The following is a 23,085-nucleotide window of genomic DNA, read 5'->3' on the forward strand; positions in this document are numbered from 1 at the left end:
TTGTACACATGTCCAGATTTACACAGGACTCATTCCCACACCCACTGAAGTCAATGGAAGTTTTGCCATTGACTTCAGTGGAAGCATAATTAAAACCTTATAAGCTATGTCTCATGTTTATAATGGTTTGAGGATTGTCTTATTACCATTATTCTATATCTGAAATAATCAACTATTCAGGTATTTGGTGTGATACTTGGAAAAAAGTTTACATGCTGTTCTTATCAATAATTAACACTGGGTGGGAAAATTTCAGTGAAAATGAAATTTCACCGGAGAAGGGTGGCAAAAATTTGATGCCCTCATATTTTCTATTAACAATAACAGAAAATGTAAAATTTGCAGAGAATGGATTATTTAATGACAGACTTTTCTATTTCCAAAATCTGTAGTCCTAGAGGAGTGGATTGTCTCTATCAGCACCCTAATTTTGTGGTGCAGGGAAAATTTTGTATCTAATGTAGCCTAGAGCCTTTATGCACACTAAAATAGTGTGAATATACTTCCTTGAATGTCTGAGGTACATCAGTAGGTGATGTATTGTTATTCTGTCTATTGCTCTATCTTTCTCTTGCAGCTTCTTCTTTTGCTTGTCTAATCCCCACAATCTCAATTTCCTTTTTACATGTTGTCCAGTAAGATTTCACAGGCACTCATATTATCACATTTTCCTGCAGACCATATGATTGTAAAGTATTTTGCTACATTTAATATTTATATTTTTTAAAAAATAGACTTAAATGAAAGTGATATGAAATCCCCATACTAGCCTTGAGTGAAAAGGGGAATAAATATATCCTGATCCTAGAACGTGAGTGTATATGTCTTCCTGAGTGTACTTGACATTGTAGATTTTTTCACTTTAACTTTTATATTATTGTTATCATTAGGCAGGGGATTTTTTTAGTGTTGCGGGTCATAGAAGTATCTGTTAATGGCAGTCTTGGAATCTGTAAGAATGGGGATTTTCTGTTTCACTTCCTGTCACTCTTGATGGTAAGGGATAAAAATAATGTAATATTAAGTTTCCTTCTAAATTCATCTTCCTTATTCTTTAGTTTGAAATAGGATTTGACTTTGAGTTCCAAACAGGATGTGAAAAGGTTCACAATTTCTGTCTGGTAAGCAATGCCTTTTGTGCCCAAGAGATGGGCTCAAACTACCAAATTCATATCTGAATCCATATCTCAAAGAACTTAATCTGAGAATGTCTGGATCCCAGAGTTTTGGTTACTACTATCCTAAAGGTGCTTTCTTACAAAACTGGGATTTGAATCCAGACTGAGCTTGAACACTCTACCTCTCTTTTTTTGCTTCCATAAATTGTCAATCAATTATATATTAGGCAAAAGACAATGTACGCTGTTGACTTGTGCCACCAATGGGTAGGCTTCTGTTCTGTTCTCCTCAAGTTCTGATACCACACTCTTCATGGTAATATTTGTGTGCCTTCCTTGCAGTAGTGCATTAAGTAAAGACTCTCGTGTTTGTTTGGCTTCATGTTTGGTAATATCCTCTTGGCTATTTATAATTATACAGTTCTGTTGTTAACGGTGACAGAGTTAGACAATGCCAGTGTCATAGTCATGACCAGGAATATGGATTTAATCTCCCGTTGACGCAAGCATTTGTTATCTGACTTTATTAGAAAACCATTTAAGATTCTTCTTGTTCTTAATCCCACGAGGCCTCCATTTTACCTCACAACAAAGAATTCCAGCGTTGGGCTTTTTGGTAATTTACAGTGGAATGCTTATCCTTTGTGCAGGGGTACTGGAACCAGGAGGGCTAGGGGGTCTAGCACCCCTGTAATGGAAATATTGTGGGGGCTTCACCCAGGGCCGGCTCTAGGCACCAGTGTCCCAAGCATGTGCTTGGGGCGGCACTTTTGAAGGGGTGGCACTCCGGCCCTTTTTTTTTTTTTTTTTTTTTTTGGTGGGGGGGCGGCACCCCGACTTTTTATTTTTTTTGCTTGGGGCAGCAAAAAACCTGGAGCCAGCCCTGGCGTCACCTCTGTGTAAACTCCTGCATGACCCAGGGGGGATGGGTGGGGCAAGGAGTGGAACCCAGTTGGGCTGGAATAGTCTGGGAGCAGGTAGGAAACCCAGGGAGCCCTCTTTCCCAACCTGGAGCTGGTTGGTGCCCCCCCAGCCCCGAATCTCAGTACTTCCCTTCACTCCCCCTCCTATCCCTTCAGACACACTTCTTCACAGGGAGCATCTCCCTGCCCCCCATGTGTAGAGCCAAAGTAATCCGGTTTTATATGGGGAACGCAGAGAAAGGGAAGTACAGAATCCCATACCAAGCTTAGATCCAGGCAACAGAACATCTACAGAAAGTCTGTGGCTGCTGCTGTGCACCCAGCTGTACTTGAGGCCAGTAGACCAAAAGAGTTTGTGGACCTATCAGCTATGCCTGGGACTCCCATAATCCCTGAACAGGCCTATGGAGAGAGCCACCATAGAGCTTGGCTTTGTAGTGTCTGGGAGATCTGGATCCTCCTGTGTAGTAGATCCATGATGGTTCCACTATATGTTGGGTAATGTTCCTTCTCCTCTTCAGGAGGGTTTCTCTATTAAAAGTGATCATCTGTAGCCATATTTGCCTATCTGTTTTCATTCAGTTTTTGCAAATTTTAAGACTTTTTAAAAAGGAGCGATTTGCCATTTTTTTTGCAAATTCCACACTGATTTAAGCATTCTCTGTCCCTTTCTAGAAATTTTGAGATTACTAAACCAATCAAGCAAAGAATACTAGCCGCCCATAATCTAAATGCCAGAGCTGTGTTGACTTCTGCCATTTTTCTGTTGCTATTCTGTGATATGCAGAGACAGAGTCATGAGGCCTTAAAATTCCACCAACCTTGCAGGAACATGGAGTATTATTCAGTGGAATTCAGCTTGCAAAGTAGAAAATTCCCTGCAGGGTAGGAGGAATTTTAGACTCCAGGATTTTACAGTGATTCAAACAGAACCCCTAATGGTCATGAACATTGGTGGAGATTAGATAAGCCTTACTTCTGTATTGTTTACTATAATGAACTGGTCAATGAACATTACAAATTGTTTATCTATATATATATCTCTTGACAGATTACTGTTTATGAAATCCACTTAGCAAGTGAGGTTTTCCCATAAGGATGAAAAATTAAGATTTTAAACAGATTGCTGGAGAGGCTCTAACTGCACCTAGAGAGTCAATGTAATAAAGGTTTCTCTATATTAATATTACAAAAACCATTTATCTTTGCAAAATCAATATTGCAATTCATCTTGGCTTGGTATTTCTCTTTCCATGTTTTAAGTCTTTTTTCTTTGATTATGTGTAATTCTGTTTTAATAAATGTGAAATATGTTTGATTTAAAATGTCTTGGGAAGGTAGCGTTTAAAAAATAACATAAGCTTCTAATTTATTTTATTAACAGTCCTCCAGAATGTTGAAAATATTGCTTGTGTGGCTGGAAAGTTTCAAGGAATGTTTGTTTATTTACCATAAAAGTCCTTAGTGGCATAAAAATATTGACTTCACAAATGTACAGTAAACTTTTAAAATAATAAAATGTATTGATTTCACTATTTAGAATACTAATGAAGACTCTGATCCTGGAAATAACCGTGAGTAGTCCCACTGAAGTCAATAGGATAACTCATACATTAGTGTTTACAGGATCGGGGCCTACGTTAATAAAGTTAAATAGATATTTCTATATGTTGGCTAGAAGACAAAATAAGTACTTCAGGCAAAAAACAAAACAAACACACCCACCCAGACAACTGTAAGGGACTGTAAATGTACTGTATCTAAAACTAATTTGATTGTTTCATGAGTGAATGATAATGAAAACTGAAATACTCAGGGGACCCTTATTCATGAGAGGTCCAGTACTATACAATAGTATAGTACTAAGAGAAGTCTCTCATTATTTATGTACTGAGACACTTGCATTAAAACGCCCCACAAACTATACACACTAAATAGCAGCATGTAATGAAATTATGAAATAATAAAATAGAATTATTTTCCTATCAATACACTATCTTCTTTTTTATCTCTAACTAAACCATGACATTTAAATAGTCTAAACAAAACCTCTATTTGAAGGGGGATTTGGATGCACTGTCTACAGATGAAAGGACTTAATACAGTTGTTTGAAAAAATTGCCCTTTTCTCTTGACTATAAAAGAGAGCAAACTACAGTATAGTGGCTTCCAGGAGAGAATGTATTTTATTTATTCCCAAAGGGATATTAGTCCATAAAACAAATTTGCAGCTTATTTTGCAGCTTTAGCTTTTATCAGCCTTTTTAAGGGTGTTGAATGATTACTCAGGAGATCACACAGCAAGAGTTGCAGTGGAGTAAAAGAACTCTAACAAACAGAGCTCTGCGATGGGCAAAAAAATGTATGTGAATAGTTCTCTTAAACTTGTTTAAAAATCTGTCACATTTAATGTCTATTTCACTGATTATTGACCTGGATCTTAGTACTCCAATGTGAAAAAAGTTGTTTTTTTCTCCTTTGCTTTTATCATCCTAAAGTGTAGATGAACTCAGCATTATTTGACCTACAGGTGTGTCTGAGAGAGGGAATAAAGAAAAGAGAAGTGGAAATACGGGATTGAATCTTGAATAGGATGCATTCACTTTATATTGCACAACCAGTGAGATCTGGCCACAGAGCCAGTGTAACCAGTCTGGGGAAGATCAGTTTAAGTGTAGGAAACCTTCCCAGGCTAGCACAGGTGTCCTACCAGAACAAAGGAAACATAACTGAATCTTCCATATAGCCTTCAAGTCCCTGACTGTTATTTAATTGTCCTCTTGCAACTGTTGGCACCTGGTGTAATTTAGAGCTGCCTTCAGGCTGCTCTCATTTATGCCAGAGGACAGGACCGTTGCACAGCCAGTTCAGGTTTAGGTGAGTGCAAACTGAGTTTCACAATACTTTTGTGGCTCCCCTTCCTGATTTGTACTGTATGGTAATGAATTGCAGCCAGGGATTTGGCCCATGGTTTTTTAAACATTTGTTCCGTCCATTGAGGTACAAATGTGAGATTAGAAAATTAGAGCAGAAAAGTTAATTGTGGTTTATTTGCTATTATTAAACTCTACACTGAGGTGGTGGCATGACTCAGAGAATTGGCAATGTGTTGTAAGTTGTTCACTCAAAGACAAACCATTGTCTGTTACGTGGATAAGTCCATTATTGAGAATCACAGACCTTATATTTTTAACTGATTTTGGTAGTGATGATATAATTTGGTGCCACTGGGGAAAAATATATATATCAATTGCAAAAACCCTTGTTTAACAGGGTTTTCAAATATATACTGTGGAGAGGAGCAAATTCCATTTTTAATTATAGTCCTTGAGCCAGCATATAGATTTAGGATCAAATATCTCAATTCACTGAGGATATTTCACTGATGCCAATGAGAGGTTTGCACAAAGGATGAAGGTTAGCATGTGGACCTTTGTGTAGTAGTTAAACTTTTAATTATTATAATTTATTTAAGTACCTTATTGTCAATTTCAATATCACATAGTGGGGGAAATGTGCTCCCCATTATGACCAGTGGTATTTCTGACCTTTCTCTTCCTACTCTATCCTCCTTTCTGTTTTTCTCCTTCTTCCCAGTCTTTGGATCTTTCCTCTTTTATTTATTTTGCATTTGCATCCCTATCTATTGCCTCTGTGGGCAAGAAACTTTTTTCTTTGATGAAAGCTTAGAATCTTCAGGATCTGAATAAATCCTGAAGATCTCTCTCATACATAAAGCAGGCCAGATAAATATTTTGACTTCAGTTGCACTATTTTTGTGAGTAAGGAATATTTTGTGTGAATAAGGGTTGTAGGATTGGACCAATAATAGGTTTATTAATCAGTACTGTGATGCATGCACTCTGTGTACGGATCAATTCTATATTAACACATTTTTAAATCTAAACCATTTTCTTTATCCAATTTAGCATAAATTTCATCTAATGCTCAGATTTCAAATGCTTATTTTGAGTATTTATTAAAACAGTATGAAATAGATAACTTGCAAATTTTTAAGCTGCATTTTATTTTTTTAAATAGATCCAAGTATTTACATTTTTTACTGCACCTCTGTCCACTAAGCTGTTTAATTATAATTCTGAATTATGTAAGACAAAAGAAGCCACTAAATAAAACCCTACTGTGTCTAACTGAAGTGTTAATGTGCTTTGATTACTTTTTCGGTTTGTTTTTGTTTATAGATGTCAGCATTGTAATTGTCATCCTTCAGGAGTCATTAATGGGACTTGTCATCCTGTTACTGGACAATGTGTTTGTAAACAATTTGTAACTGGCTTGAAATGTGACAACTGTGTTCCCAATGCTAGTAATTTGGACGTCCACAACCTATTTGGCTGCAGTAAAAGTAAGTGGATGTTGGTCTTAAAAGCATGTCTTTCAAATGAATGGCTTTTAGTGTTAAATTAGTTCTGTAATACTAAAAGTGGATTTTTTTTTTCATATTTCTTCTTTTTTATAGCTATCTTAGGAGATCCTTCTGGAAAGATTTAGGTAGAGTACTTCATAGAGCTTTGTGCCACACACAGAGCTTGAACTCAAGTTGCTGAGCACCCTCAGCCCCCATTGGCTTCAGGATCAGGCTCATAGTGAAACTTTGCTTGCCACCTCATGTGGCCTCCATCCATCACTGTGGGAGACAATGTAACATAACATATGACAGGTCATCATAAACTGACTTGCGTAGAGTGGGCTAAAGCTATGTTGACAATTGAGAGATATTGAAAAGAAACACGTTGCTACTGAGCACCTGCATTGCGGCAACTGCAATGAGTCTGAAGTACAGGGATGGCAAGGCATCCGCCTTTATGTGATTCCGAATTAGTCAAAATGATACTTTCAAATTTTGTTTTTCTGTGGCTTATCTCTATGCTGGCCTCGGTGCTTGGCTATAGTAACAATTGCATTATTGATACCAATGGTCAAGCTGCATCACTGGGAAATTTTAAGAAAAAAGTCTAGTGTAGAAAAGGATTAAAATTTTCAAAAACTCTTAAGTGATTTAGGCTCTTAAAACACTTTTGAAAATGGGGACTTAGACACCTAAGTGTCAATGAAAATCAGTAGGACTTATGGTCATCGCTGATCATTTTTTATCACATGGCTATGTGTTTTGGGACGTTGCTTCTGCAATGTATCTGTTTATCTAGTTTGTCTAGGCCAGGGGTCGGCAACCTACGGCACGCATGCCAAACACGAGCCGATTTTGAGTGGCACGCTGCCTGCCCGGTGAGAGGAGGAGGAGGAGGGGCGGAGGGGCTGGAAAGCGCAACGCTGGGGGAAGAAGCGGGGGAGGAGGGAAACTTGGCTGCGGCAGGACCAAGCTTCTGCCTCCTGTCCCGGCAGGGGAGAGCGGTGGTGGGGGGGGGGTCCCCGCCCCCCCCCCCCATTCAGCCCCCCCGCCCACTGCTCTCCCCTACGGGGGCAGGAGGCAGAAGCTTGGTCCCACGGCAGCCAATCTTCCCCCCTCCCCCGCTTCTTCCCACAGCATGGTGCATTCCGGCCCCTCCTCCTCCCCCTCCCTCTCCCTGCCGGCGATGGCCCTTGCAATGGGGAGGGGGAGTGGAGCAGAGCCGAGCGGCAGCGTGCTCACTGCTCCGTAGAGCAGGCAGAGAGAGGTAGGGACGGAGCCTGGGAGACGGGGGTGGAACAGGGCATATCCCTTCCAGCCCCCTGCCATGAGCCGCTCAGGGCAGGAGGCTGGGAGCACCCCCACGAGCCAAGCACCCCAGCCTTCTGCCCTGCACCCCCACACACCCCAGCCCTCTGCCCTGACCTCGAGTCGCCCCCAACACCCAGCCTTTTGCCCTGCACCTCCACACACACCCCAGCCCTCTGCCCTGACCTCGAGTCCCCCCCAACACCCAGCCTTCTGCCCTACACCCCCACACCCACCAGCCTTCTGCCCTGACCCCTGAATCCCCCCACACCCCCAGACTTCTGCCCTGAACCCCCCACATCCCCACTGCCCTCTGCCCTGAACTCTGACCCCCCCACACTCACCCAGCCTTCCGCCCTGCACCCTCTGCCCTGACCCCTGAACACCCCCCCAGGTCTGGGGTCCCGGCTGCCAGCCCCTTGCCAGTCGGCGTCCCAGCCACAGGCCCTGCTCAGTCCGCTGCAGGCCTAGGTGAACAGAACCCCAGGCTGGAAGCGGGCTGAGCAGGCTGGCGGCGTAAGATCAGCATTTTAATTTAATTTTAAATGAAGCTTCTTAAACATTTTGAAAACCTTGTTTACTTTACATACAACAATAGTTTAGTTATATAATATAGACTTAGAGAGAGACACCTTCTAAAAAACGTTAACATGTATTACCGGCACGTGAAACCTTAAATTAAAGTGAATAAATGAAGACTCGGCACACCACTTCTGAAAGGTTGCCTACCCCTGGTCTAGGCATTTACATCATGTTCAACACCATTGTATCTGTGTGGTAGATTGTGTGTGTGTATGCTCACATGCAAAGGGCACTCACAAACACACAAAACTTTCACTTTGTTCGCAGTTTGCGTTTGGGTCCTATATCAAGTTAAGTTTAAACAGTATACCATTGAAGTACATATACAGTACTATAAATAGGCCTGAACCAGAAAGATGTATTCATTTCCAGACATGAATTTCTCAAATTTGAAAGTATTCAGATTCAGAGTTTTGGTTTAGACCCATCTCTAGAACACATTGTCCTGATAGTTTGATTTGGCTTTGGAATTTCACTTTCAAGCGTATAGTGCTTCATTTGAATTTATAATAATAATACTTAGCATTTTTATGGTGCTTTTCATCTTTAACTGATCAACTAATTTATATCACTGTATACATTTTATAAAGGTCAATGGCAATTCTGCTATAAAATGTTAAATGACATAGATTAATATAGATTTCAATTAGAAAAAGTGGGAAAACTTGTACAGCATTCTGAATAGTAACTGGAGTCTTTTTCTGGACATAAATTATGTAGGAGTTGTAATCTTCTCCTTTCAGGTATTCTTGTAGTTTCTAATTGTTGTCACCAGTTTTGGGGCTTTGCCCTTCTAGATTAATGCCTAGCCTTGTAAATGCTATTCTCTATCTGCCCAGTCTTGTGCAAATCTAGGGATCTGTGGCAAGACAATGAATTCACACTCATTAATCAGAACCATATAAAAATGATGTGTCCAGATGTTCAGTACTTCCAGTGCAATGAATGTTCCAAAATGGAAATTCTGTATTTTAAGTGGTACATCATTTGTGATTACTCCTCATTGTAATTTAGCATTTTACTGACAGCTATCATATTAGTAAGTGCACCACCCACATAAATCTGTGTAAGCAGAAACAAATGTAAGGCACTATCAGTGTCCAAATAACATTCTACTGGAGGGAAACTTATTTTGGGAGGATGAACAACAACAGAAAGGCAAGTTCCTTCCCCCAAAGAGCTTATAGTCTAACTATAACACAGGCTACAACAAATAAGAGTAACAAACCAGGGCAAGAGAGAATCCAGGTTAACCTAATAAATTCATGTGGTTACTCAGTTGGACAGTGCATGTCTTGATAGGTTAACAATATAGCTATATTGTGGGGGAAACTTTCAAAGGTGCCTGAACGATTTGGGAGTGCAAGTTCTTTTGACTTTCAATTGGCCTCCTGCTCCTAAACTCTTTAGGTGCTCTTGACAATCTCTCCCTCTAATCCTTGTTGAACCTAAAAGCAAGAATAGTACCAAGGATACCTCTTCCAAGAAAAAGATGCAGATTTTTGCAATTTCCACACCCCTGAGGAACACTAACAATATGTTCTGTGTTATTTCTGCATTTAGCTCATGTTTTAGTTATGTGTTGAAGACTCTTGTGCTATTCATGGTGCCATCGTTCTTCACAAGTCTTATTTGTGGAAGTCGAGTCCTCATATTAAAAAAAAAAAAAAAACTGGTTTGGCGAAGCAGATCTCTCTCTCTCTCTCTCTCTCCAATATATATATATATATATTGGAGAGAGAGAGAATTGGACATATTCAGCAAACTGCTATATATGATGTTAACACAACTAGAGGCCAAAGGTCCATGAAACGCCACAAGTTTTGAATTGTGATGTGGTTCCCACAGTGTGCTCTTTGGCCCACAGAATAGGGAAGATGTTTAACCTCCACACCCAGGATGGTCCTAGATTCATGGAGCTTTCCTTATAGATATTAGTTCCCAAAGATGGCTAGGTCCAGAAAAGTGGCAAACACATTCCCCCTCTGTTCTGGAAAGCCGGGGGAGGGGTAGTGCCTACTTAGGAGATTGGCCTTGTGTTCTGGTTTATACATTATATCTATTTTATCAAAAATGTTAATAAAAATTCATTTAAGAATATTTTACTGAGCAACAACAACACCACCAGCACTCAGAAAGGACTGTGGTCATTCATTTGGATCACAGAAAGAAAACAGAGGGAATTTTGCTCTTTGATAATAGACCAAGACCTAAATATGCCTTGCACTGAGATAACTGGCTATCCTCTAATAAACTGTAATCTGATAATTTACTTGTGCTGTAAAGACGATGGTAACTAGAACATACTGGGCCTTGTCTTGCACCCCTCAGGCCTCTGTTTGTTGATACTAGTGTAATTCAGGGGGTAAATCCATTGAAATGTATGTAGTTAATATTGGTGTAAAACAGAATCAAGCCCAATGACATCAGGATTGGTCTCTTGCAGCCTTATGATACACAGAGGTAAGATTTTTCTCTTCTGCTTTGTTAGATGAAGTTATGTGGCCATTGAGATAAGTTGAATGGAAATGAACCTTCTGAAAATGCAACAGATGATGGCAAACTTTAAATTAATAATGTACACAGAGAAATACGATCCATCTTTTGATAATTTCCTAAAAACAAAAGAAACAAAGAAAAAGGAGCTTTTAAAAAACTGTGGTAATACTGATGTTTCACTTCTGTGGTTTTTCTAAATGTATTTAGGCTGCTGCTTTGATGTACAAATTTTGTTTTATGTAGTTAGATAAAAAGCTTTGTGGCAGAGTAGATCTGATGCATCAGCTTTGTTTATTAATGTTCTATTGACCATATGTCCACATGACAGTTTTTTGTGTCAGAATAACCTTTATCCTAAAGATTTCACTTCTATTTATTTGTATGTTTATTGATGAGCTTGGTTTTAAAAATGTTCTTTTTAAAAAAATTGTCCTTTAGCTCCATCCCAGCAACCTCCACCCAGAGGAGAAATTCTAAATTCTTCTGTTATCTATCTTTCATGGAACCCACCTGATTCTCCAAATTCCAACTGGCTTACTTACGGACTATATAGAGATGAGACTGAAATTTATACAACGGAAGACCACTATCCTTATAGTGAGTGTTAATGAAGACAGCAGTGTTTGACATATATATATAAAAATATAAATTATATTTTTTCCAATTGTTATCTCAGGTTCCTGTCATTTGTTCTATAAGGTTTTTCAGTATTCAGTTTTTCCTACTAGTTGGCTAAGGTTCCACACTGCTCGATTTCTTTGGAAAGAAACATCTGATTAAATTTTCAAAAATGATTACTGAATTTGAGTGCCTCAGTTGTTCAGTGTCTAATCTGAGATCTGTTAAAAATGCTTGAGCCGTATAGTCCCTCATTATTTTTAATTCTGATATATTATGTTTAAGTACTTATCATACTTGGTTACATTGTGTACCTTACATGTAAACACTATGTAATACTGCTGAACACAGTCAATCAAAGATGAAAGTATGTTATGCATATATAAGGGATTCGATGAATATGGTGAGAGAAATAGAAATGACCGCAAAGTTGAGGAATCATATGATAGATTTTCATTTGCTTCATTTCCTAGCAAAAAATGAAAACTTAGAATTTAAGTTGAATCCTTTCACAAGTAAAGTTCAATATATTTTGTTCATGTTCATATTATCATACCATGTAATCTGTTTAAGAACAGAGTGCAAGATGAAGACGCTATTTCATGATTCCACTGATATATTTAAGAAGCTGCTTTAAAAACCCTAAATATTCACTACTTGGATAATCAGACATTGATATACTCCTATTTAACAAAACCATTATTTTCTATTTGGTTAAAAAAATTACATTGCTGACATTTCCTGGCACTTACTCTAATTAATGATGTGAAAATCACCTTCATGGCATTTCAACAGTAAGAACAATTTGTTAATGCTGTCAGAAATTTGTATTCTAATAATATTCTGATGTTTATTACTTTATTCTTAGAGTGTGTGTGTTGGGGCAGGGGGGTGGGGGAGTGGGGCATCTATCGTACACACAGGAAATGCCACTTACGTGCAACTGAATGAATACAGATCTTATTACTAAATGAGAGTTTGAAATTACAGTTGTGGAAGCATTGAACTTTTCAAGGAAAATTAACAATAGTCTTCTAACTTGACCTGATGATTTGGCTGATAGGATTACAGAGTACCTCATTAGAGTGATTTTTTTTTAAGCCCTCTGCTAGCTTTGCTGTTGGAAGCGGGAACACTCAGGATATCGCAATCTCCATCTTAAAGATAAAACAGAATGCTTGCTATAAAATATGGAATAATACCCAAATCTATTTTAAGATTCCAAATCATAGTTCATTGGACTTGACCATGTAGAAATATAAAGGGGAAGGGAAAGACTCTCTGTTTTTTTTTCCCTTCCAGACAAAATGAAAACAGGAAACTAGCATCATCAGGATGCAGATGAAAATCCTGTTCTTGGGCCTTGACTTTTCTCTTTCCCCTTTCTCCCACTCCTCTGATACCCTGGGGTTGGGAAGACTACTTGATAACAGAATATTTTAAATTTTTAATACTTGATCTTTTCCTATGTGGATACTGTGGCCTTTCAAAACTTGCATAAAAAGCAACAAATTCAAGACAGGTTTCTAGGTGTTTGACATGTGGAACATAATTTTCTTCTTATGTTTGTTCTAGGTACTCAGAGCTTCAGTGACACCACTTTGTTCCCTTATACCTTCTATTCCTATTACCTCAAGGTCAGCAATGTTCATGGTTCTACAAGGAGTGCAGCAGTGATGTACAGAACAAAATCAGGGACACCTAAAGGAAACCTACATTTAAATATAATTTTTCCTGTTGGCCCACACACCATTTCCTTTAATTGGACAACCCCATCAAACGATTCTGGGCCTATAGAAAAATACGTTTTGACGTGTACTTATTCAGTTGATCTTCAGCCTTGTGGCCAATATGAAGGTTTAGAAACCTCTACAATTATTCGGAATCTGGTTCCATTTACAAAGTACATTTTTGGTGTTCAAGCATGTACCAGTGGAGGCTGTTTGCAGAGCCTGCCATTGACCATAATTACTGCACAGGCCCCTCCGGAGGGGCAACATTTTCCTGTGATACAAAACATCAGCGCTACAGAGCTCACCCTAAAATGGTCTCCACCTACAAAACCAAATGGTAAGTCTTAATACGCTTAGTTTCTTAAACTGAGATTCAACAATGAAAAAGCAGTATTTTATCTAAATCTGTTCATGTTTTCCAGGTCAGTGGGAGACAAGCATTGGACAAAAATATCAGTTCAACTATCTCTTAATATTATTGGTTGTCTGATAGTATTGTGTAGTCTCTTAGAGTCAAGTCTTGATTCCATTGGAGTGCAAAATTCCAAGTGACTGCAATGGGACCAGGATTTACCACTTAGTGACATCTGCCTCAACAAGAATGATATTTACAATTAAAGGTTTACTGTAAAATCCATTTTTTCTCACCAATTAGTTCACACAGATGCAGTGACCATTGCTGTATCTACTAGATCAGTAAGTAAAAGGATTATCAAACTAAGAGAATTAACAGGGAGAATCTGTTTTTTAAACCATGAGGCATATATGGCAGCTCATGCTGTTATTAAGCTAGCTTTGTTACAGATTTGATAATGTCCAAGTGTTATGGGCCTATCTTGGTTTTAGTTTTTGTACGTGGAAGCACCAACTTTTGTAAGGAAGACACTGTGAAGCACTCCATTCTGCTGTTTACTATTTTATCTTGCAGTCTATGGGCCAAATTTTTGTGGGACTCTTGTAAATCACACTGGTAACGTTTGCATGGCAAACCTCACAGATACGTCAGGAAAGAGCATTTGTGTACACAAAAGTGGTGCACAGGTCTCAGTTCCCACTTTCTGTGAGGACGTTTTCTTCCTAATTTAGCGAGAGTCAGGAAATTAGCCTACACCAGAATGTTTCTGTATGCTTAGGGCTGCACTTATTATGACTACAGGCACTGGAGTGTTAGCTCGTGTCAATACTAGCCTCTTGATCCTTACAGTATATGCTTCATAGTTATATTTGGTGGTTGCCACTCCCTGATCTGTAAGCCTATGATAGTTGATGCAATCAATGTCAGCTCCTGGATTCCATTCTCACTTCTCCCAGCAACTGCTGATGGAAGAAGCACTTCATTTTGTTTGTCAGAAAACTCAGTGTTAGAGCAATTGAGTGGTAAGACCCCCTGTCTGGTATAGTGTAAATAGGTCACTACTTTTTGGCCCACAGAGGCTGCTGTTGACTGTGCCTCTGGTAGAGCACAGCAATATTAGGGGCATGCATAGCAGGAACAACTCTTCAATGCTAATATCATATGCTTAGTATTTTCTAAAATTCAAAAGTATTTTATATTGGGGAAGGTAATAATTCCTATGTATGCATTTTTTTATTTAACTTAATATTAGATAGTGTGACTTTTCTCTAAGAATGACACAGAAAATAACAAGGTCCCAATGTAATTTAATTATCTTAGTTTAAAATTACCATCACTTACATGTACTTGCAAGACTAGGCAGCTGTGAACAATGCTATTTCATTTCCTTTGATGCCTGGTCAGATCTTTCTGTCTGTCAAAAAGACAAAGGGACAAGTTGTCGTCCTGTCCTCCCCCCCCCCCCCCCCCCCCCCCCGCCTCTACGACCACCAATTATAGTTATTCAGTTCCTTGAAGTCCATAAATTTGGCTCCAGATATTTATCCACTGTGATGCTTATTAGCGTCTGGCTGTGCTGATGTTCCTGGTCTCTCAGATGTCTCCCCTTAAATATTTACATTTTTTTGCTCTCTCAGGCCTCAGTTCAGGAAGGTGCTTAAGTACATGCCTAATTTGAAGCATATGAGGTTAATGGGCCTACTCGTGCGCTCAAAATTAGGTATGCACTTAAGTAATGTGCTGTACCTAAGTCCAACTGCTGTTTCCTGACCACTGAGATCTTGCCACTTAGTTATAGATTCCCTTTGACGGAAAATTGGCAAAAAACAGTATCCCATCACACCTTATTTTAAAGACACTGCCCATTGCTGCCACTTAAATAATGATCTGCCCATTGCACAAACACTTGTTCCTTTGAAAATACTATTATGCTGTACTACTAGAGTATCCATGTAGGAACTCTCTAGAACAATCTTTTATCTGTCCTTAGAGAAAAAGCATAACAAATCAAATTATAATAGTCCAACCTAAGATTTTTTTCAAGTGCAAAAATTATGTGTTTAATCAAATAACAACCACAACAAAAGTTGTGATAGAATAACAACAAATTAGGGGGAAAAATATCCCTAGCTAAGTGAACTTTTATAGCAATTAAAATTACACCTTTCCGTGCATTATATTTTCTATGGGCTCTATTGCTAGATTAATAGTTTTTAAAATATTTTTATTGATATTTTAATTGGATGCTGAATAACAATTTGCAATAAATTACTATTGTTTACTCACTGTTATTTCTAGGTATAATCATAAGGTATGAAATCTATATGAGAGGAGCATTACGATCAGATGGAAATCGTATTCCTCCTGAAAGTCGCATCTTCCAAAGCAGTGGATGGCTCAGTCCTCAGCCAATTATGGAGTCTGCTAATGAAAACGCATTAATGCCACCTCAGACCAGCACCACAATTACTGATCTTGAGCCATTCACAGAGTATGAGTTTTGTGTTTTAGCCGTAAACATGGCTGGTAGCATATTTTCAGACTGGATATCAGGAAGAACTGGAGAAGGAGGTAAGTATTAGTTCATATCAACTAATTTTTAAAAACCTAGGGCTTGTCTACACTACCGCGGTAGTTCGACGGCTGGCAATCGAACTTCCGGGTTCGATTTATCGCGTCTGGTCTGGACGCGATAATTCGAACCAGGAAGTGCTCGCCGTCGACTGCGGTACTCCACCTCAGCGAGAGGAGTACCGCGGAGTCGACGGGGGAGCCTGCCTGCCGCGTGTGGACCGCGTCTGAACCGCGGTAAATTCGAACTAAGGTATGTCGACTTCAGCTACGTTATTCACGTAGCTGAAGTTGCGTACCTTAGATCGAATTGGGGTGTTAGTGTAGACCAGGCCCTAGAGTGTATTTAAAAGAGAGAGCTTTTATGTTAAGTAAATAGCCATATAGGGCCAAATTCTGCTTATCTTATCTATCCAAAACTCACTTAAATTTGCTCGAAATTTAGCATGAGTAAAATGATGATGGAAGAAAAAAATCACAATCACACTGCAACAAACATCTAAGACCATATGATAACCAAACTTAAGAGTAATAAGATTTTGTTGTTTGAATTTTATGTAGTTTCCCCCATCATTGTGTATACCTTCTTCATGCAAACCCTCATTAACTCACTTTTTTTCCTGAAAACCTGGGAGAATAGGTAGGGCTTGAGGTGAGCCTTGAAGGTCAACAAACTCAGACTCTGTAGCACTTGCAATTTTGGGGGAAGAAATAAATGTGGATGCAATGAATATCATTTAAGTCCTTATTCAGGAAAGATGCTTAAGCATGAGCCTAACTTTAAATACATGCTTAAATGACCGTATATACTCGTTCATAAGCCGCATTATTTTAGTAAAAATAGGAAGCACCAGAGAAGGGGGTCGGCTTATGAATGGGTATAGAGAGGGAGAGGTAGGACACAGCCCCTCCCCCCAACAGAGGGAGCAAGGAGAGGCAGCAGAGCCAGAAGGGAAGAGGCGGGGCCAGAGTCTCTCCGCTTCTGGCCACGCTGCTCTCCCCCCAGCCTCCGAAGCAGCTGCTGCTCCGGGGCTGGCAGGCTGCAGCCGTGCCACTTGGCCCCACCCCCCAGAGCAGGCTGTGGCAACGCTGCCTGGCCCGCTGGAGCACATTGCTGCCGTGCCGCCCAGCCCAGCCTGCTGGAACACGCTGCGGCCGCGCTGCCTGGTCTGGCCCGCCGGAGCAGGCTGCAGCCGCGCTGCCCAGCCTGCCGGAGCAGCTCCAGCCATGCCAGAGACATCCTCCCCAGATAAGGTGGGAAGGGATGGGATGGGGAGAGTGTGGGGGTCCCGGGCTAGGGGTGGGGTCATGTGGGGGGTGGTCCCAGGGGTTACTCCCCTGACTCCCAATTTCTCCCCCCTAAAAAAATTTCCACACCAGTTGCTGTCTCAGCCCGTCAGGGTAAGCAGTTGGTGCGCCGAGACATTTTGTTTACTTAGGTTTACCTCCGTGCCTGCAGACGTTCGCAGTAAACAAACCATCTCTGCCCACTAGCAACTTATCCTGATGGCCCAGGAGCCAAAGTTTGCTGACCCCTGAATTATGGGGTCGGCTTATGAATGGGTTATAAAATGTTTCCGTTTTTACTTATCCATCTTGGCGGGGTTGGCTTATAAATGAACTGGCTTATGATCGAGTATCAGGGCCTTAGTTTGCATTTACAGCTAGGTTTTTCAAAAAGGTTCAGGTCCATATTTTCAAGAACTCAGCACTCACAAGTGGGGCTGGATTTTTAAAAGAGCTCTGCTCTCATGCACTAAATAAGGGCCAGGCACCTAAGTAGGGACCAGATTTTCAAAAGTACTCTGCACGCAACAGCTGGCGTTGTGACACCTATGGCCAGATTTTCAAAAGAGTTCAGTATTCAACATACTGAGCTCTTCTGATAATAAGGCTACTTATTTTCTTGCCTAAATTGGAGCTGAGCTCTCCTGACAATTCTGGCTTTTCCTATCTGATAGAGCTCAGATTTCAGTGGTTAAATGTCTCATCAATATCAGTAAGGCTACGATTTAGTCACAGGTATTTTTAGTAAGTCATAGACTGGTCACGGGCAATAAACAAAAATTCACAGCCCATGACCTGCCCGTGACTTATACCTGTGATTAAATCTTGGGGTGGGGCGCTGGGGAAGCAGAACGGGGCCGCTGCTCGGGGGGCATGCACCCAGGACCAGAGATGCCAGCTGCCGGGGACCATGGCTGCTCTGGCCAGCTGGGGACGGCTGCCCAGGGCCGCTAGAGCAGCGGCTAGTGTGGCTGTCCCCGGGGGCTATCTGAGCAGTTGACCCCAGAGCCAGCTGCTTGGGAGGCCCTGTGGTCAGCCACACTGGCCCCTGCAGAAGTCACGGAGGTTGCAGAAAGTCACGGAAACTGTGATTTCCGTGACTTCCATGACAGACGTGGAGCCCTACTCATTAGTGGTGCTCGCATTTGCTGGTGCCTCCAAAATCATGTCCTCAGTTATTTGCTTCCACAAAATGGGAGGCTAGGCTAAAACCCCTTTTAGAATTTGTCTTTCTGCTTGTCAGTTTTTAAAAAGCATATATCACAAAAGTGTCAAATTTTCTCTTGGGAAGAGGTCCATTAGTACAGTGTTTGTACATAAGAGGCACTCTGATTTGGGATTCTATCATTACAAAGTGAGAAGGTGGGGCTTTTACTACAGTGCAGACTGCTTTTAAAGGTTTTATTATCCAAGACAGGAGCATTCCTCTATAAGAAGTGAGAGATGTGTTAATTTCAAACCTGCCCAGCAAACAAAATTGCTTTTAAGGTGATTAAGCATTGAACAATCATTGCTTTTATCAGGTTTTTTCCAGATCACATGAAAATTTTGCATCTGAGAGCTTTTCATCTATGTACTTCCTACCTATATCTGCCAAAAAAGGTGTTTAGTAGCTAAGTGGTGGTTAGTACCTCTTTAAAAACATGTGCATTATAAAATCAAGGTTTTATTTTGCATAGGTGATTTTTTTTGCCTTTTTATATAATATTTAAAACAATATAAAATTCAATTTCAACCTGAAAATTAATTTTTTACAAGGTGCTTATTAAGGAATTGGATGCGAAAAGACATTTTATAGTCTATAACAGATGGCATTTTACAAATACAGTAAGAAAACTTGCATGACACATGTTGTTCATTTATTTTATGGTAAATTAGCACATTTGTTTTTAGCTCCTGTATTCATGCCATCTCCATCAGTATTCCCTCTTTCACCGTATTCTCTCAATGTATCTTGGGAAAAGCCACAAGATAATGTAGCAAGAGGAGAGGTGATGGGATACAGCATCAACGTAATTACCACACAAAACATGTTGCCAGTATTTTCCCAGGTATTGTTGTTATCAATCTGTTTTCATTGTTTGCTAATATATGGATGTTATACAGAAGAAAAAAAATAGTATCAGCCTTGGTGTCTTGGCAAAATTTTTATTTGCCTATTTACTGTACATTCTGCTTACCTAATTTCCTCACCCAGCAGTTTATGGCATGCTTTTCATTTTCTGTAATGTTGTGTGCATTGCTTAAATAGGTGTTGAATTGTACCCCTGAAGAGAGCTGTATTTCAGTGGAGGGGAAAGAGATGCCTAGATATGAAGAGCCAATTCAGGTGAATTGTGTAAATACCCTCAAGCTGTGCATATGTTGATTCTGTAAAAGCGGCATATATATGTGCCCTGAGGGCACCCAGCAATATGTGCAATCCATGCACAGTCCCTCTATCCCCTTGCCAGTGTTGACATCTCTCTGTTTTATTGAATCTTGTTGTTTTTTAAAGCTTTCCCTTTTGGAGTCAGGTGATTATGCAAGAATTTCAGCCTTTGTTTTTGGTGACCCTTGTGGTTTCTGGGAAAAGTTTGAAAACATGATCCCCAAAGGTTCAAAAAGCAAATAAAAAGAATGCAAGAGTAGTGGCTAAAAATCGTGATATTTTAAAAAATAAATCTCATGATTTTGGGGTGCTGACAGGTGATTTTTGAATTATTGGGGCTGGCAATACTGCCTTACACAGATGACTACTGATAGCTCCTTCAGTTACTCCTGCTCCTGAACAGTGCTAAAAGCAAGAATAATCTGTGTGGGAGGAACATGTAAATTGGCCATTGTTGGACTATGCCACAGGAACTGACTTTTTCTCCTTTTCCCAGGGGTCCTCCACCCTTGCTCTGCCCTGAGGCCCCACCCCCACTTCGCCCCTCCTCCAAAGACCCACCCTCGCCCCACCCTGCCTCTTTCAAATTCCACTCTGTCCCTCCCCCGAGCATGCCCCACCCTCACTCTGCCTCTTTCCGCCCTGCTGCTCCCTCCCCCCCCACCCCCAGCACCTACTGCCGAACAGCGGATTGGCAGCAGGCGGGAGGCTAGGGTGACCAGATAGCAAGTGTGAAAAATCGGGATGGGGGTGGGGGGTAATAGGAGCCTATATTAAAAAAAAAAGCCCCAAATATAGGGACTGTCCCTATAAAATCGGGACATCTGGTCACCCAACGGGAGGCGCTGGGGCAGAAAGAGCTGATCGGAGGGTGGCTGGTGAGTGCTGAGCCAGCCATGGAACACCCAGTGTCCGCGCCTATGGAATATTCCAATGACTTCTAGGCCCCATCCCAGAACATACCACTACAATTCCACCTGCAGAAATCCTACAGCGCATGGAAACTTTTTGCTTGGAGCCACAAATGGGAATGAAAAATAGTTGTAATGTACTTTCCCTTGTCCTATGGCTTTTCTAGTGTGTGTGTGTGTGTGTGTGTGTGTGTGTGTAAGTGTAGGTTAGAATTCAATCCATGGAGCACTTTGGGTACCCTTCAGGATGAAAAATGCTATATAAATGTATGATTTGCAGTGTTGCAACTTTTGCAATTTTATCACAACTGTCCCAATATTCTTTTTTCGTGAAGTCCCAGTTCCTGGAGTCATTTTATTTTGTGAGAATCTCAGCTTTTATTTTTAAAATAGTATCTTTCTAGTCTTCTGGTTGAAAATGTGAACCCTGAAAAACAGAAGGCAAGTAAAAAGAACCCAAGATCTTAAAATCACAAGTTTTTGGAGGCCTTACTCATAATTTTTAAATGTTTGGGGTTGACAATACTGGATTCTTAATTTTAATTATTTTGGCAATAATATTGAACCTAAAAATCTAAAGAGTGAGTGAAGAAGTGTTGTCTATTAGCTGGGGGGCAAGGGAATGGCAGCCAGAACTCCTGCATTCTATTTCTGACACTGATGTAAGTATAGAATTTATGGTACTGTCTCTATGCCTCCATTTGCTTATCTGTAAAATGGAGACAGTAATACTTATCTGCCTCATGGGGTTGTTGAAATTGTAACTTACTTATGTGTAAAGTGCTTTAGACCTCCTGGGTTCCAATTTTGTGAGACTTCAGATTTGTTGAGAAACAAGTATCTGAAATGGTTTATCTGAACAACAAAATCTTATTCAGGTTCACCTATCTCTAACTCTTTGATATTTTACCTCAAAATTAAAGTAATTTAAGTCTTTTCTTACTAATTCTTTGCCTGTGTAAATATTGACTGGTCCCATCAGAATGTGTGCCACTCATGTCACTTATTCCACAAAGATCAGATTGATAGGCTTGGATTTCATCACTTAATGGTGACATCTTCGTCATCCATAATCTACAATGTTTGTAGCGATACCAGCACCACCACACAGCTTTACGAGGCAATAACTATGTCTCCTCATTTATCCACCCAGGAACTGGATTATTACCTCATAAAACAGTGTGATGGAAGTATTATCATTTAAATCCTACCTTGTTGATATTCACCAAAATAATCTTTTTCTACTAATGGATCTTGGCAAACCTTTCTATGTTTAAATGCATGAATCTACAAATTCAGAGTTTAATTTCTTATTAGTGATCATATCCTCTATTAACAGGAATGAAAACATTATTTAACTAAGTACCATCTCCCAATTTGTTTGCCTTGCAGGTTGTGTATATAGCTGAAGCTCATGAGCTGTCCTATATAGTGACAGGATTAAAACCCTACACAATGTACAACTTCACTATTACTCTCTGCAATCGAATTGAATGTGCAACCAGTGAGCCAAGCACGGGACAAACCTTAGCAGCTGGTAAGGAAATAATCTGATCCATGTACAAAGTTGACGCAGCTTTCTAATGAGTACCATTACAGATGATCATAGTTTGATGCACAGTGACAGGGATAGGTGTTGTATTAATATAAAGTGACTTGCTTAATTATAATTTGTTTACCTTGACAGTTTAGAAACAAAACAAAATGTTTTACATGCAGGTTTACAGTATACTCTAATGCGATAGGATTTATGTGCTTCTCTCTCAATTACAAGTCAGTTATTTAGTTATCCTATTCCTGTTTGTTTATATCATGCCCATCCATAGCTCTTACGCTGATTAGAGCTGATAATAAATCAGTTGCTTCTTATAAGTCTTCATGTGCCAGATTTTCAAATGAAGGCATGCGAAAGTGTATATGCACTTTTGCAAATGCTTGGCTTTACACGCGAGTGGGAGTTGCATTCTTTTCTTATGAACTGGACTTTCAAACTTTGACTAGCTTGTGTGTGGTGAGTATTTGTGTACCTATGCCAGGGACATACATGATGTACATGCATATTTTGGGTGTGCCCGTTTGAAAATATTCAGGTTATGAAGGTTCTCTGTTACAGAGCTGCAGTACTGTAAACATCAGTTCCAAATCTGTGGAGCACTTGCTGGTGAGTTGGCTGGTCACATTGCTCTCTCCTTATTTCCAGCTGCGGCGCTACATAAAAAAAAATTAAATAATTTCACGATATTACCATTTCCAGTTACGCAACTGCTGTATGGGATCATGAATGGGAAGGAGGTGGTCTTTGCAATGGTGAACAGTAGGAGACGTGATCCACAAAATGAGCTATCTATTGTGATGTGGTCCATAATATGAAAAAAAAATTGAGAACCCCTGCTATATAGAATATTTTTAAAGACTTTTTAATGTGCCCTTTTTCCCTTCC

At 40.0% G+C, this 23,085-nt stretch overlaps 1 protein-coding gene across 1 annotated transcript in view; it reads left to right on the plus strand.

The window, feature by feature from the left end:
- USH2A (usherin) overlaps positions 1–23,085 on the plus strand; it is a 558,238-nt gene that overhangs the window by 101,566 nt on the left and 433,587 nt on the right. Inside the window, exons 14-19 of the mRNA XM_026657662.2 lie at positions 6,244–6,407; positions 11,238–11,396; positions 12,993–13,487; positions 15,804–16,076; positions 19,257–19,414; positions 22,038–22,182. Coding sequence (XP_026513447.1) covers positions 6,244–6,407; positions 11,238–11,396; positions 12,993–13,487; positions 15,804–16,076; positions 19,257–19,414; positions 22,038–22,182 — 1,394 coding nt within the window. The remainder of the gene's footprint in view (positions 1–6,243; positions 6,408–11,237; positions 11,397–12,992; positions 13,488–15,803; positions 16,077–19,256; positions 19,415–22,037; positions 22,183–23,085) is intronic.

This window comes from Terrapene carolina, unplaced genomic scaffold (assembly GCF_002925995.2).
Source record: "Terrapene carolina triunguis isolate 2854851 unplaced genomic scaffold, T_m_triunguis-2.0 Scaffold262, whole genome shotgun sequence".
NCBI classification, from domain to species: domain Eukaryota; kingdom Metazoa; phylum Chordata; order Testudines; family Emydidae; genus Terrapene; species Terrapene triunguis.